The 17,213-nt window shown below is 40.0% G+C and overlaps 1 protein-coding gene across 4 annotated transcripts in view; it reads right to left on the reverse strand.

Moving 5' to 3' along the window:
• Nucleotides 1-5,373: 5,373 nt before the first annotated feature.
• MAP3K5 (mitogen-activated protein kinase kinase kinase 5) overlaps nucleotides 5,374-17,213 on the reverse strand; it is a 212,589-nt gene continuing 200,749 nt past the window's right edge. For 3 of the 4 annotated variants that reach the window (XM_037520445.2, XM_037520446.2, XM_054697862.1), the window contains 4 exons: nucleotides 10,833-10,945; nucleotides 9,802-9,914; nucleotides 8,229-8,305; nucleotides 5,374-6,985 (listed from right to left, as the gene is read on the reverse strand). In XM_037520445.2, coding sequence (XP_037376342.1) covers nucleotides 6,925-6,985; nucleotides 8,229-8,305; nucleotides 9,802-9,914; nucleotides 10,833-10,945 — 364 coding nt within the window. In that variant the 3' untranslated portion in view covers nucleotides 5,374-6,924. Of the gene's footprint in view, nucleotides 6,986-8,228; nucleotides 8,306-9,801; nucleotides 9,915-10,832; nucleotides 10,946-17,058; nucleotides 17,203-17,213 lie in introns of those variants that run through there. The other variant, XM_054697861.1, reaches the window with a different exon arrangement.

The following is a 17,213-nucleotide window of genomic DNA, read 5'->3' on the forward strand; positions in this document are numbered from 1 at the left end:
TAAGTGGTTTTCAACTTTTTGATTTACTACCTACTTAAAGTAAACCAATGAGTTTTCTCCTTTAACCACCCCCACAAAAAACTCAAGATTTATTGGTGTTTATATTTTTTATGTGGGTTTTTGGGGGGAGATTTTTTTTTGCGGGGGGGGGGGGGGAGAAGAGCAGTGTGCTTATCCCTTGTCCCATTCTTTTACCAAATTCTGCTTCAATTCAGTCTGTCATGAAGTTACACAAAAATAAGAGCAATAAGAAACACAGTGAAATCCTGCACTTCACTATTCCTTCCAAACTTAATGTGGTGTCTGTAACAGAGTGGGCTGTTTCATGAATATGCGGGAATGGATGACATCTGCTAAATGTCGCACACCATCAAGTACTTTGTGTGTACTTTACTTAGAACACGAAAGCCATCTGTCTTGAGCTCCCACATCCCTCTCAGAATCTCTCAGAAACATTGTGGTTCCCCTTCCCAGGGGAGTTGGAACTCCCAACACCTCCCCACCCCCCTTGACTCCTTTGCAACTTCATTCTTATCTCACCCTACTCCCCAAATGCCTCTCCATTCAGCAGTTCTATCCCCAAACATTCTGGACTCCTCACTTTGAATATTTGTTCTTTTAACTTTCCACACTTCCAAATCTATTGTCATACAATTTGTTCACCAAAGGTTAAAAAAAAATGTGGACTCAAATGCCCTTTTGGTCTTAACATTTCTTAATCAATTGTAACCTTTCTTCCTGTTTATCAAAACTTTCCAAGTCATGAAATCAAATTGCCTGTTATTATTTTTTAATTCATGTTTCCCCTGGATTCTCTGCAGTACTTGATCAAGTCTTCCTCTTGGTTTACCCCACTAGCTTGGTGGTTATTTAGTCTACTTTGCAGACTTAAATTCTTCCTACTCCCCAAAACGTCCTCCTCGCAAAATGTTAGGCTATAACGTTTTCTATCTCTCCTCTAGTCCTCACAGTCCTTATTTATTTTTCTGTCAATCCAGATGACTCCTAATCCAGAATATAACTCCCCTGACCTCAGTGCTGACTTCCATCACCATTCAGTGATCTTGGCACATTTCTATCATGATGCCCTGCCATTAATTTAACAAGTCACAAACAGCTCCCCCTCCAAAACTTGCCTATTTGCCTACTTCTCTTACTCACAGAGGCTCAATATCTACCTTTTCCCATATCACTGCTCAAATCAGTATACAGACAGTATCAACTCATTAATTCTACCCCCTCAATTCCTATTGCTCTAACTCCAACTAGACCCTCATTCACATCTGAAATAGTTTCTGAACAGCTCTGTCCAGTTTCTGTCCCCTCTAACTTGCCTGACACAACTTCACCAGGTCAAACTCCCCATATACAACTACTTACATACACCCTGCTCTTGCTCAAAAACCTTCAATAGATTCCTCATTTCTACATAACTAAATACTAGCTGCCCTTTACCCACCAGTCATTCCCCCCAATCTTACCCCGAGCTCTCTCCTACCCCATTTTCCACTTCTCATCTCTATATTCCATATTTGCAGCCAAATAGGAGCTACACTTTCTGTGTGCTCTATACGTGTCCTCCCTCTCAAGAACACCTTCCCGATCACAGCTTTCTGCCTTTGCTTTTGTTGCTCTCTGCCCAAAGTGTCTTTCTTGGCCCTGACTTATTTAAAAATAAGTCTCTCCAAGGCTTCGGCTGAGGTTCATCATCCTAGTGAAGTGTATTCCAGCTGCCTGGCTTTCACAAGCCTCCTCCGAACTTCTCGCGGGGTTTCCAGGCTAGCCCCTCATCCAGCCTTAACACAGACGAGGTGCGCCTTATTATTGTAAGGTTGTCTCTTCCTTCTGATATGGATACTTGGTGGCAGGACCTTTGTCTTCTATTTCTGCATAGAGTGTTCATAAAAGTCTGAGCCATCAATTATTTGTTTACAAATTTCAGCTGCTCTTAATGACATAATGTGTTATCTGCATTCTGAACTTGATGGGCGTGGTGTTTATCTTTCCTGCTGCTACAGTGCCTTGCCCGTGGTAGGCGTTCCAGTAGGTTAATCATAATTACTTATTGTCAAAGTGTTTTATGTGGTACCCTAGGAGGGATTAAAGCAAAAACGCAATGACAGAATTTTGAGAAATGATCAAATGTGGTTAAAAGGAGACACCGGATTTACTTTACCCAGCAGATTCCTGTTTTGTTACTGTTAAAAGACTGTCTCCACCATCCCTGCATAACTGTTCAATTACAGTTATTTTCCAGGCTAACTTCTAGGTCATGTCTGCTCTGGAAAGCTTTTCTTGACCCCTGCTGGCTGTATAGCATTTACTGTACATTTACTGCACATTTACTATAGCATTTACTGTACATTTCTGTTGTTTCTGCTTTATTTTGATCCCACCTCTAATGCCGAACTTCTCGGCACAAGAACTGGGTCTTGTTCATGACCTAGTAATGATTTAACAAATAACTTGAATGAATGATAATAATCGCATGGAGCAATCTCAGTGCTTACTATCTGCTCAGCATGCATTAAGCACCTCCCTTGCATTCTTCCACTGAAATCCTGCAGCAATTCTCTGAGGAAGGCATAACGTTGCTATCATCTCAGACAGTAAAGACTTGGAATGCTGAATTTGCCCAAGGTCAAAAGGAATGTGACAGTTTTACTCTAGGCCAATGTGAGTAGACTCTTGCTACACTAAATGAACAATGAATCTTACTACCACCTCAAAGGGGAGGTATTCTCTCCAGGTGTCACTTGGGATAAGGAGGTGGGACTTGAGCGTGAAATTGTAATTTTTATAGCCCCCCAGTGGCATGACCTCAGATTACTGAACTCACAAAGCTTCTGTTTCCACGTGAAAGATGGGGATTTAGAACCTATTCCATAGGGGTGTTGTGGGACTAAATGAGAACATTCACATGAAACACTCACTGAAGGCTCCATCCCTTGACATCAGTGTCCCAGTCCCTCAAACAATTGTCACACAAGGGCCTCCCTGGTGGAACAGGGGTTAAAGACAGCGCTATCAAGCTATCGCCAGCCACTGCAGCAAGAGTTCGATCCTGGGCCAGGGAACATCCAAATGACACAGCAGATCTCACCTGACTCGCCCACTGCTCCCCTCAGCAGTATATTTCAGTAAATCTGCCAGTTCTGCTCCCCACTCTGTCTCTGGTGAATCCTCTCACCTCCCCTCACCTCTGATTACACCCGAGTTCTTGTATGCATAAATAAATCTTAAAAAAAAAAAAAAACTCTCATACAAGCCAGCCACTTGGGGACTCATCTCACAACCATTTCCTTATATCAGCTCCTACAGTCCTGCTGCCTAAGCTGAGATCTCAAGTCTTCCTCTTCCTGTCTTTTTTTTTTTTTTTTGATAACTATATTTGGTCCTATGTCATCTTTCTGTTCCTCAGAACCTCTGTATCTGCTATTCATTCTACGTGGAAAGATCTGTCTTCTCTTCAACCCCCCTATCTCCTATATCTCCTTGTCCCTTTCTTCTTCCCTTCGCTTTTTTTTTTTTTTTAAAGATTTATTTATTTATTTATTTATTTATTTATTTATTTATTTATTTATATAAGCACTGGGTATAGTCAGAAGCACAGGAGGGTGAGAGAATCCACCAGAGCCAGAGAGGGGAGCAGAACAGGCAGACTAACCAAATATACTAGTACACTGCTGAGGGGAGCAGCAGGCGGCAGGAGAGGTCTGCGCTCAGGTGGGACTCTCGCCCTGCAGCCGGGAATCGAACCCGGTGCTGCAGAGGCTTCGGGCAGCTTCGCAGCCCAGCACTCAACCACTGCACCACCGGGGAGGCCCCCTCCCCAACTCTTAATCCCAGAAATGCCATTTTATTAATGTTCACTAGTTTTTTTGCAAGGATTTTGTTTTTCCCAGTCGTTTTTTATGCGAATGTCTATCATTGTGACTTGCTTTAATGCACATGATCCCCTCAAACTCATTCCATTTTTCTGTAAATGGGAGCATTTCACTTTTCCCTATGGCTATGTAGTATCCACTTCACATCTTTTTGATCTACTCACCTATCATGGGCATTTAGATTGCTTCTGTGTTGTGGAGCTTTTTAAAAGGATCTCTGGGACTCACCCTAGACCAATACAGATTCTCTGAGGTGATGGCATCAGTATTTTTTAAAAAATCAAACAATTCAGGGCCTCCCCTGGTGGCGCAGCGGTTGAGCGCTGGGCTGCAAAACTCTGCAGCGCCGGTTCGATCCCCTGCCACCGGCAAGGGTCCCACATGGCGCACAGACCTCTCCTGATGCCCGCTGCTCCCCTCAGCAGTGTATTTTGTCCGTCTGCCTGCTCTGCTTCCCGCTCTGGCTCTGGTGAATTCTCTCACCCTACCACGCTTCTGACTGTACCCAGTGCTTGTATAAATAAATAAAAACAAAATCTTAAAAAAAAAAAAAATCAAACAATTCACTTTAATGTAAAGTTGGGTTAAGAATTATTGGTCTGGGGCATCCCCGGTGGCGCAGCGGTTGAGTGCTGGGTTGCGAAGCTGCCCGCAGCCTCTGCGGCGCCGGTTCGATCCCCAGCTGCTCCCCGGCCACCGGAGGAGGGTCCCACATGGTGCGCAGACCCCTCCTGCCACCCACTGCTCCCCTCAGCAGTGTACTTCGGTCCTTCTGCCAGCTCTGCTCCCTGCTCTGGCTCTGGTGAATTCTCTCACCCTCCAGCGCTTTTGACTGTACCCAGTGTATGTATAAACAAACAAACAAACAAACAAATAAAACAGGCCTCTATTTAAAAAAAATTTATATAAAAAAAAAGAATTATTGGTCTGGAGTCTCCCTGGTGGCACAAGGGGTTAAGTCTCAGCATTATGAAGCTATCCCCAGCCTGGGAGCTGACCCACATGGTGCAGCAGATTTCAACTGTCTGGTCTACTGCTCTTCTCAGCAGTGCATTTCAGTCTGTCTGTTCTGCTCCCCACTCTGTCTCTGGTGAATCCTCTTACCCCCGCACCTCTGGCCTACACCCCAGTTCTTCTATGTAAAAATAAATAAATAAATCTTTAAAAAAGAATTACTGGTCTACATTTATGCCAAAGAACTTTCAAGTACAAACCTTTCATGAACTTTGAGCCATTATGGAACTGCCTAATTTTGTGACTAAGATTCAACATTGTGAGAAAAAAGTTTAATGATGCTTGTCTGGGAATGTGTTATAAGCAGAGAGGGACACAGGAACATTCTGCCCATGAACATAAGGGAGGAGGAGGAGCACAAGGAAAGTCTTTATCATTAAAGAGTCGGTTGCATGAACAATGATATAAAGAATATATACATATATATATATATATAAAAGAATAAAAAGAAAATTTAAAAAAAAATCCTGAATTAAAAAAAAAAAGAGCTGGTTGAAGATAGGTAGCTTGATCCTATGGAGGGTCTAAAAGAAGCCCTAAACCATAGAATTGAAGAGAGAACTGGCTTAGTCAAGAGGATACCTAGTGTTTCAATATGAGTATCATAATTCACACTTCACCACCTTTGAAATTTCCCCGAAGGATACGAGAGATAACTATTTGTCCTCAGGAATGGAAGGGGAAAAAAATGCAGCTATATTGTTGCAAGTATCAAATGAGAAAATAATGGTGAGACTTTTTTGTATATGCTAATATAATGTAAAAGATATTTACCTTGATGTTCACATAGAACGAAAGATGACTTCTGTTTTATCAAAGACTACTATATATGGATCAAGTCATGATACATAAACAGCTGTTTTATTTCTATTCTGCATAATAAACAGGTCCTGTATATTTAGGAATTTATTTATCTCATTTATCCATCTAGGAGCTGTAGACTTCATCCTATTAGTTGGGTAGTCTTATCAAATATAACATTCAGGTTAAAATAAAAATATTTCCTGGCAATAGGAAAACTTAAGATAATAGAAAGTGTAGTGTTCTCTATGGGATGCCATTGCAGACCTTTGAGACACACAATAATCATTCACGGTAACTTGGGGCTTAAAGAAAACACACTTGCTTTCTTTTATTCTTTTTCTCCACCTTCTTTCTTACCCTGATGTCCTGAGGAACAACCCAGATATCAGCTGTGCTTTGATGACTTGACTAGAAGACAGATCCTATTGAAAGACATAGCTGAAGAAACAACTAGAATTTGACACAGGAGTTTATCTAGTTTGTCAAAACAAAATAAGAATTCTTGAGAATTTATCAAAGCAGTATGTTGAGAGTCTTTTTACTTTTTAGGGGAAGTATGACACAACGATAGCTTTAGAACAAGCTAACATTACTAGGATTCAGGCATGTGCAACTGGTACAGTTCAGTAGTACATAAACAACTCAAATGAATGTACTATGGGCCAGAAACTTAAGTTACAAAATATAGTCAATATTACAATTAGTACAGATAAGTAGATAAAAACCATTACTTTCAGATACTGCACATTTAAAAAACATAAACTTTATACAATAATTGAAATTATGCATTTCTACTCAGATTACCAGAGCATATTACAAGCACACATAAGCCTAAAAAGTTATGGTCACATTTTGTTTTTGTTCCAGTGATGCACAATCACATGAAATGTCATATCCATTTTGTGTGAAATAAACATTTGGCTGAAGTACAATTGCTGCTGGGATAAAAATATTTCCATTAAAATGTTTAGGCTAAAATAATCCTAAACATGATAATGTTTAGGATTATTTTGATAGTTCTTATGAATTATAGAAATAGGAGCAGTTAGGAAATTTCAGTGTATTTTTGTCTATTTTTTTTTTTAACATGAGTAAACAAATACTGGATTTAAAGTGCAGCTTCTTTCTCCTCTCCCTTCGATTCTCTGAATCCTAAGAAGATCCGTTCGGTGTTTGTTTTTAGAACCTCCATGGAAAGCTGGAAACAAATGGGGGACCGTCAAGTCTGTTTGTCTCGAAAGTCAGTGATGGCCTTCCACAGTGTACAGAGCATCCCGCCCCTGTTGAAAGACACAAGAACAGGGTGAAGAGAATGTGTCTTCAAAAACATTGCCCTTGAAATAGAAACGTGACTTCTTAGCACTCTGCTACTCTGATCAGAACCTTGAGGATCCCAAATTCTTATCAGTCATTATGTAGCCTTTTTGTATGTTTTTCCTTACCAACCCTCCATGTCTTTCCTGTCCACTCCCACAAACTACCAGATCCCAAAGCACTATTTTTGATTTTCAGCATTTTTGAAATGTGCCTTTATAGAGGTGGGTGTCATTTACATGCATATATGCTTGGCCTAATGGAAAAACTATTTATCATAAGAAACTGCATCAGAGTAAGCCAAGTATTTGGAAGGTAAATCAGTACCTCATATTTCTACATGTGCCTCAATCATGAGCTACATTTGAGCATTTAAGATGGCATTAGAATATCTGCATGATCTTAGGCTGTCATTCTTCCAGTTGATTTGCATTTTTTCTTTTTTCTTAAAAGATTGATTTATTTATTGATTTATTGATTTATACAAGCACTGGGTACAGTCAGAAGCACGGGAGGGTGAGAGAATTCACCAGAGCCAGAGGGGGGAGCAGAGCAGGCAGAAGGACCGAAGTACACTGCTGAGGGGAGCAGCGGGCGGCAGGAGAGGTCTGCGCGCCATGTGGGACCCTCCTCTGGTGGCCGGGGAGCAGTTGGGGATGGAACCGGTGCTGCAGAGGCTGCGGGCAGCTTCGCAACCCAGCGCTCAATCACTGCGCCACCGGGGAGGCCCTGATTTGCATTTTTTTAAAAGATTTATTTATTTATACAAGCACTGGGTACCGTCAGAAGCACAGGAGGGTGAGAGAATTCACCAGAGCCAGAGCGGAGAGCAGAATAGGCAGACTGACGAAGTATACTGCTGAGGGGAGCAGCAGGCAGCAGGAGAGGACTGTGCGCCATGTGGGACCCTCGCCGGGCGCCAGGGATTGAATCGGTGGTGCAGAGGCTGAGGGCAGCTTCGCAGCCCAGCACTCAACCACTGCGCCACCCGGGAGGGATTTGCATTTTTAATATAGAAATATTGGTTTTTAGAACACCCAGTAACAGCCTGGTCCTACTAACTCAGTGTACTCAGAGCAATTAAGAACCAAACAGCTCTGTCCTGGATTTAGAGCTAGTTAGGTACCCAGCCAGAACAGGAGCCCAGACTTCTTGATCTCAGCCAGTGCTCTTTCCATGATGACAAATAAGCAGTAAGCAAAGTGGTACCTTAGTCTCAGGCATTTTAAATCATCTCGTGTAACATAGCAGAGAACATCCATCAGTGAATAATTCTCAGCCAAAAACTGTGGAGAAAGTAAAATATGCACAAAATTAAGATGGTTTATTTGCCTTTCAAAAAGCAAACTCTGTCTATTATGTTAACTTTGGCAATAATTAAAACTGCAAATAAAAGGAAATTCACTAACACAAACTTCTGGAATTATTAAGGGACAGTCTTTCCCATTATAAAATAATTACAAGGAACTATATGCATGACTTCCAAATGTGTAAAGATTATAAGCAACACAGAATTTCTGAATGGTTTTCTAATGAATAGATAAGATTCACTTGCAATTACATCTACTGTTCTTAAGACAATATCTGTATTAAGAGATTTGGTACTGTGTAGTTTTATTTTTCGCAAGTGGATAAAAAGTGTTCTTGGAAAGATATTGCCTACACTTAATACTTGAACTTATTTTTGATGGCTAATAAAATGACTACAAAATCAGAATCCTGAATGTAAACTGAAGTTTTTATGTTTTAATCTAATAAAAAGAGCGATGAGTCAGTAGCTGTGATTTACATCTAAGAGAAATATATATTTTGGAGAACTTGATCGAGTTTGGGTGTATTATTTTCCACAGGCAAGAAAGTTGTTTAAATTTATGGAGCAGTAACTTATTAAATGTAGATTTCTAAGGAGATGCTAAATTTTAATTAGTGGCCTAATAAATGATGAATTCAGTTGAAAAGACAACTTTAGTCTTAAAAATTTAAATACAAAACTGAAATCAATGTATTAAGAGGCCTTTTCTATAAATTAATAGATAACTTCTATGCCTATATGTACAAACATACATGTAGTCTTAAAACATAAAATAATGCCATTATACCAATAACAAAAATCTATAAGGACTTCAGAGGAATTAGGTTATTATAGATGTAATATGGGTTGTATTTGACATAAATTCACTGATTAGATCTATTTTATTATGTAGCAATAAGTAGGTGCTTCCCTGTAGCATCTCAAAATGTTGCTTAATAATGATATTTTAAAATGAAAAATTTTAAGCAAACAAAAGAAAATTAAAAATAGAAGATTATCTTTTAGTTTCATCTTGATTTTTCCCACTGTTCCTTATTTTCAATTCAAAAACATGAAAATCCTTAGGTCCTTTCTAGACCACATAGTTTTTGGCTGCTTCACTGCCTCTGCACACTCTGCACTCCCACCCGAGTGATTTCCCCCTGCCTATCTGCATGCCCACCAAACTACATACAGATGGCCTGTTTATTCTAATGGATTCCCTTAAGCCTCAGCCAATTCATTACCTTCTCAGAGAACCTCCCTCACCTCTCCCTCCATCTCATAACCTTTCTGATAACCTTTCCAGCACAGGATTTATCCAGGTATAATTGTACTTTTACCTGTGGAATGATTTTACTGTTCTCTTACCCTAGTTTGTAGGAAGGAAGGGCTGGGATTATGTTGTTTACCAGTGTGCCCAGAGCATAGTAGGCACTCAACAATATGAAATGAAGTGAAAGTGCTTATCCCACAGATAGTTATCTTTACCCGACTTATAGTGTCTTCATCAGCTCCATTTCCTCTCAACCAGTCAGTAAGTTCAGAATCTTCAGTATTTGTGCCAGAAGAATTTAGGTGACTTACAGACAATCCAGGAATATCTAAGACAGAATTGGGGTGGGTGGTATGCTTAGCTTCATTTAAAACAGGTTATCTGAGACTCTTCCAGTCAAAAGAAATGTATTGATACATTAAAATATTTTATCAGAAAAAAATAGAAACAATTGAGAAAGGCAGAATAAGTGACACTATAAATAACTCTTAAAGACTAGTTAACCAACTAATAAATGGAGAGTCAAGAAATAATGCAGTGATATTCCCATTTCATACTTTATATAATTTTATAGTTTCTTAGACTACTTTGTGCACAAAAATTGTACATGGAAAGATGAGCCTAAGTAGGACAAAACTGTATAATTATAATTTTTCCCACTACTGGTAATAATACGGAAAAACCATATGTCTGAATGTAAACTGAATAATATTTTCCTCTAAACTGGCAAAATAAAAATTTCTAATGATTATCTTCACCCCCAACTTCTAACAGAATAGATTTCATCAAAGTTCTGATCTCTGACTTAAAAAATTGAGCTCTAATTGATATAGCACATTGTATTAGTTTTTAGTGTATCCATTTATGACTTTTATTACTCTATTCTATTTAGGCATTGTCAAATTATAAGAGGAAAAAAACTAGAATAAAACTAGAATAAATAGAATACAAATAAAAAAAGTATTATTTTAGTCTAGTAATTTTAAAAAGGAAATAAAGACAAAATACTTGAAAAGCTCTATTTTCTCAAAAATATATACCTTACAAAAAGGTGACTGAGTCATCTCATTTTTACTGCAGTTTGCTACAATTAAGAATAGGATTTTTTTAAAAAACACTCCCTACTTGTGGCTGTGGTACAAGTGACATATGATGATTAAGCCATGAAATAAAACTGCCTGCCAGCTTTCCCCGTTCTCGGGCAGCCTGTTTAAACAATATGACTTTAACATATACTACTATTCACCTATTGGTTGGGACTTAAGCTTCAGGTGTTTAATTTCTTGGTCTTTTTCTTCAATAGCTTGATGAAGGAGTGCTTGTAGTTCTTTCTCTTTACGAACCAATTCTTCCAGTAATCTGCGGAAGAAGATTACATTGGTTGACAGGGTAATAAAGCTGGAACTGACACCAAGTGACCTTCTGATGTGGGCTTCTGAAGCGATAAAGAAGCATGGACACCAGGGATTTTAATGAAATGCAGCTTCTGGTCTATAGCTCTGCAGGGAGGGCGGAGAGTCTGCATTGCTATTGAGCTCCAGGTGATAGTCCTGGTGTTGGTCCATAGACATAAGCATTGAGTAGTAAAGTTCTAGAAGACGTCATGCTTCCAGACAAAAGACAAAATCTCCATCCCAATTACCTGCAAACTTTTCAGAGATACTGTTCCTTTGTTTCTTTTTATGACCTTAAATGGCATTTCCATGTGTGACCCTTTATCAAAATAGGTCTGGTCAATCAATATGGGTATTGTAATACAAAGTAGAAAGGTAGTAATTTTTTTTAAACTAGCGAATAATTTCACTCACATGTGGTATATAGCAAAACCAAGCAAATGAAAAATAAAAAAAGAACCCTTTAGTCTATAAAACTAATTGGTGGTTACCAGAAGGTAACAAAGGAGGGAAGGTGGATATATTGGGTAACAGGTCAACTGTATGGTGAAGGACAGAATTGGACTTCAGTGGTGAACTTAAGGTAGTATATATACGGATGCTGATTTTTTTTTTTTTAATAGAGGCATGTTTTATTTATTTATTCATTTATTTGTTTGTTTGTTTTTTTGTTTATACATGCACTGGGTACAGTCAGAAGCGTGGGAGGGTGAGAGAATTCACCAGAGCCAGAGCGGGGAGCAGAGCAGGCAGAAGGACCGAAGTAAATTGCTGAGGGGAGCAGCGGGCGGCAAGAGAGGTCTGCGCGCCATGCGGGACCCTCCGGGGAGCAGCCAGGGATCGAACCGGCGCCGCAGAGGCCGCGGGCAGCTTTGCAACCCAGCACTCAACCGCTGCACCACCGGGGAGGCCCCAGGGATGCTGATTTTTAATAATACACACCTGAAACATACGTAATGTTATAATGCAATGTTAATAACAAAATTTAAAGAGAAAAATTGAGAAATAACTATGGGCAAGGTGGTCTATAGTTCCAGTAAAATAACCCGCACTCAAATATTAATGGTTGTTGGTAGACTGGATTGTTGTGTTTATTCTTCTCCCTTCCAAGTGTGGCTGGAGTGGATAAAAGGCTAGCTGTGGTCCTGATACACTCATTTCCTATTTATTATTGGATGCATTTTACAAAGAAAAAGGAAAAACTAAGATATTATTTATACCATAGTTCTTACCCATGAAAATGATAGAAGCTGAGAATAGAAAAATTCAGGATGAAAGGTCTCATAAGGACAAACATCAGAGGGTGTGGGTAGGGACAGTTAATAAATCTTTAAATTTGGCTATGGAAGTTTCCAGGAATCTGAGGTGGAGTCAGAAAAGATTATCAGCAGAGGTGGGGCAGAGAAGATTATCAATTCTGGAAGACAAATCCAACCTGACCCCAAGGTGATAATTTCCACAAAAATTCCCAATAAAGAACACTATAAAAGAACACTTCTTGTCTTTTAAGACTGCCCACCTGTTTCTATGCGGGCATTTCTTTTTCCTTCTCTCTTTTCCTTAATAAACTTGCCGTGTGCTAGAGAGTGGGAACATAATGCTGAATTCTTTCTCAAATGGACCCAAGAACCCCACACTTGGAACACCATCATCTGAACCCCAATAAAAGGCTCACTATACAACTGGGAGCCAGCTGGTAACCTACTCGCCATTACTGACAGTTTCTCTAAGAAATATTCCAAGTTATGAGGAGAGATGTTCTGACTTTTTAGAAAATTATTTCTAAGTAACTTGTATTCAAAATTATAATGTGACATAATTATTAATAAAATTATCAAGACAAATTTGTATATCCTACAGCTCTTAACAAGCAGTGTTTGTTTCATTTTCTGGGTATTAGTGGATTTAATTCTGGACCAGATTCCAGTCCAAAAGTCTGTTTCCTCCTCAGTTGAGCTGTTCTGAAGGCAGCAGCGTGGTGCAACTGAGAGAGGCCCTTGGCTTGCCTCCCGGTCAGCCATGCACTTCCTGTGTTTACTCTAACAAATTACTTAACACCTCAGAGCTTCAGTTTCCTCATTTATAAAAAGGAAAAGTAAAACTTCCCGAAAGGTTTACTGTCAGCGTTAAATGAGACAACACATATAAAGTGCCAAGCACAGTGCCTGACCTTTAATAAGAGTGATTCTGTTCTCTACTGCAGTCTCTGGAGGTCCTGGAAAAGAGTTTTCCCAGAGCCCAGTAGGGATATCTTCCCTGACCCCCATGTCCACCCCTTATTCACAGGAACATAGTGATGTGGGATCCTTAAATAGAAGAAAGATTCAGGGAAGTGGTGGCACAAGAAGAAAACACAAGAGGCAGCCAGAGAAAGTGGTCTGGGAAGACAGGTTATTTAAAGACACCTGCAGAGTAAGCAGTGCATACTCAGGTGGGTTATGCAATAGGAACTGAAAGCCAGAAAGAAGGAAGCAGAGGATTAGGAGACTTTTATATACTTCAACAGGAATTATATTTAAAGAAATGGCTCAGTATGAATCTTTAAAGTTGGGAACTTTTTAAATCTGGTATATATTTTTGTCTTCCTTGCTAGTTTTCATGTATGAAATATATTTAAAAAATCATTTTATTTATTTATACCCACAAGAACTGGGGTCTATGCCAGAGGTGCAGGGGTGGAGGTGTTGAGAAGATTCACCCGAGACAGAGTGGGGAGCAGAACAGGCAGATCTACTGAAATACACTGCTGAGGGGAGCAGCAGGCGAGACAGGAGAGGTCTGCTACGCCATGTAGGCCAGCTGCCTGGCTGGGAATTGAACTCATGCTGCAGTGGCTGCTGATAGCTTCATAGTGCTGAGACCTAACCCCATATACCACCATGGAGGCCCTCATGTATGAAATAATGATAACACAATCTTACTGTTTCTCAAAGAATAGTGAAGTTCTCTAGAATTTCACATTTCTTTATCTGGACTATATGTTTCCTTTTTCTCTTTAAAAGTCAGACCTTAAATTGGAAGCTAAGTAAGGGGAGGGCACCTAATTTATTCCAAATCCAGCTTTCAGAATTATTTATCTTGAGGATAAATCCAATACACCAGTTTTATTTTCACTTTGTTTTAAGTTGGTAGGAAAATCCTTCAAAACCAAGGCAGTTGCCTAACTTTCTGTTCAAGAAAAGTTTAACAAGGATCTGTCATGAGGTCAATTTTTTCACTTTGCAGGGTGTGGGTGGGGAGGCAGGATGGTGGGTAATTCCAGAATTTCAGGAAAGGGAAATAAGATAACCAGTCAGTTCTGCCTGAGTTACATTTTAATAATGTCCCTTCATTAATGACCCAATTTCTTGTGAGAAGTAAAATATTTCAGCAACATTTATGAAAGCATATATACTTATATATAGTAAGACATACATTCTAAAGCCATGTTATTATTTTATGCTGATGGTGTGATAATCAAGAACTGGATACACCTAAGTTACCTATATCAGCAATCATCCTAAAAATCAGCTTAAGATTTTTTATATGAGGGACCTCCCTGGAGGCACAAGGGGTTAAGTCTGAGCACTACGAAGCTATTGGCAGCCACTGCAGCACGAGTTCGATCCCTGGCCAGGGAGCTGACCCACATGGTGCAGCAGACCTCTCCTATCTTTCCTGCTGCTCCCCTTAGCAGTGTATTTCAGTCACTCCACCTGTTCTGCTTCCTACTTTGTCTCTGATGAATCCTCTTACCCCCCCACTCCAACCCCCTGCCCCTCTGGCCTGTACCCCAGCTCTTGTATGCATAAATAAATAAAATAAATCTTTGAAAAAAAAAGGTTTTTTTATATGAGAATGGCAACCTATCCTAAAAGCACTCTAATATTTTCTCTTAAGTTTGTTTTGCAATTTATTTACTTCTATATGGCAAGTAATATTCAGCTGAAAATGACAAGGGCAAATAAACACCCGACCAACTCCTTTTTTCCACTGCTCAGTACTCATTGTATAGCAGCTGCCTTCTATTCTCATGTTCATCTCACTTTTCTGTGGTTGATGGAGGAACTATTCGAGATAGTACTAGAAAGAAAAAAAAGAGGCCTAATAATCTGGTAGATCAAAGGGTCAAATATAAATATGTAGAGAGAAAATATAAATGTGTAGGCTGTTATGAAAAATGCAACTTGTACTACTCTAATAAAGAAATGTGGCAAGTTCTAGTATTTTCAACAGAGATGGGCAGTTAGGAAGACGTGGAGAAAGGTGTGGACAGAAGCAGTCCTTGGGGATTGATGGCATAAGCATGAGGACAACAGGGACAGGGTGGTAAGCACTTAAATGGCCCAAGGAGAGAAAGGGAAGGATGCATTAAGAGGTAGGTTCTAGTAACATAGCCAGGGAATGTAGACGGAAGGAGAAGCAAATACATCCACTCATTAGTAAAGAAAGGAGCTTTACTCTTATAACTGGAAGCTGTGAGGAGGGCAGGGGGTTAGACCAGAGCAGCTGAGTGAACTGACTCTCCAGAGATGAGAGAAGCACGTGGAAAACAACTCCATTCAGGACTGTGTGGCAGAGAGTGAGCTGAAGAGAAGTGAGTCAAGTTAACGTGTACTCTGACTGACCGAGTCACAACTGGGCTATTGCTTGAGAAATCGGGGACAACAAGATTTCACTGGACCAGAAGAGAAAAGATTCAAAGCCTCTTCCATTCAGTAGTAGAGATGGTAAACAAGATGTGGGTTTCAGAGGACAAGAGTGGGATATGGAAGTCAGAAAGCCACTTCTCTTTTCAGAAACATTTTACTATGCAGATTAGAGAAGATATGTATGGATTTACTTCATCATGCAGCCAGAATTCTTGTTTCTGAATACTGGAGAGCTTGGTACTATTCATATGCTTGATAGTCAAACTTCCACTTTAAAATCCTAATCTTAAGGGCCTCCCTGGTGGCACAAGGGGTTAAGATGCAACCTATGAAGCTATCTGCACCCTCTGCAGCACGAGTTCGATCCCTGGCCAGGGAGCTACCCACATGGCGCAGCAGACCTCTCCTGACTCGCCCGCTGCTCCCCTCAGCAGTGTATTTCAGTCAATATGCCTGTTCTGTCCCCCACTCTGTCTCTGGTGAATCCTCTCACCCTACCCCCCCCCCCCACACACACCTCTGGTCTGTACCCTGTTCTTGTATGCATAAATAAATAAATCTTAAAAAAAAATAAAATCCTAATCTTATGATTAGAAGCACAGTATGTTTTATGTCCCTGGTGAATTACTGGAATTTTTAACCAAAGTTTCTAAATAGTTGGGTAAAACTTTATTGATTCACTCCAAAGAAAGAATTTTCACTGCAAACCCACAGCACAGTCAGTTGCTCACATGCCAACGGCAGCCTGCACAGGAAGCTGTAAATCATAAAGATTCAGACCTTGAACTGTGCCAACATCTGCAAAGAACAGGAAATATTTACCGTTCACTTAATAACCTGACCATGTGGGATCGGTGCTACCAAGTTCTCAAAGAAAATTTCAACTCCTGACATGACACAGCATATTAAGAAATGAAACAGAACCCTAAATGCGCTCAACTGATCATCCTTTCAAGATCCTAAAATGCCAAGCGTTAGTTACTCTGTTAGTTTCTATCATCTCAAGGAAAGAGCTCTTGCTCTCTTGAAAGAACTTGATATTCCAAATCAGGGGCTTTCAGGAAAACTAAAAGGCTTTCTGTCTTTTAGTTTATTTTTCAGATGGAGCCGCTGCTATGAATCTGTATCCAAGGCACAGCATGGAATTTAAGATAAACTACTCTGAAAATCTCAGTACACTTGGAGATCAAGTAGTGATCAGAGAAATGGCACTGAAGGAGAACTAAATTGTAGAAGCAGAAAATGTATTTGACTAAAGAGATTAAGATGAATCTCTCTTTTTTAAAAAGATTTATTTATTTTTATACAAGAGCTGGGGTACAGGCCAGAGGCACAGGAGGGTGAGAGGATTCACCACAGACAGAGCAGGGAGAAGAACAGGCAGGACCGAAATACACTGCTGAGGGGAGCAGTGGGTGATATAGTAGAGGTCTGCCACACCTTGTGGGTATCTCCCTGGCTGGCTGGGAATCGAACCCATGCTGCAGAGGCTGGAGACAGCTTCACAGTGTGGCGCTCAACCCACTGCACCACTGGGGAGGCCCAAGATGAATCTCTCTTGTGTTATGATGAAAACCAGTGAATCAAATTTCTATGAAAGAG

The sequence above is a fragment of the Talpa occidentalis genome, unplaced genomic scaffold, assembly GCF_014898055.3.
Source record: "Talpa occidentalis isolate TD23 unplaced genomic scaffold, MPIMG_talOcc4v2.1 talOcc4.2, whole genome shotgun sequence".
Classification (NCBI taxonomy): Eukaryota; Metazoa; Chordata; class Mammalia; order Eulipotyphla; family Talpidae; genus Talpa; species Talpa occidentalis.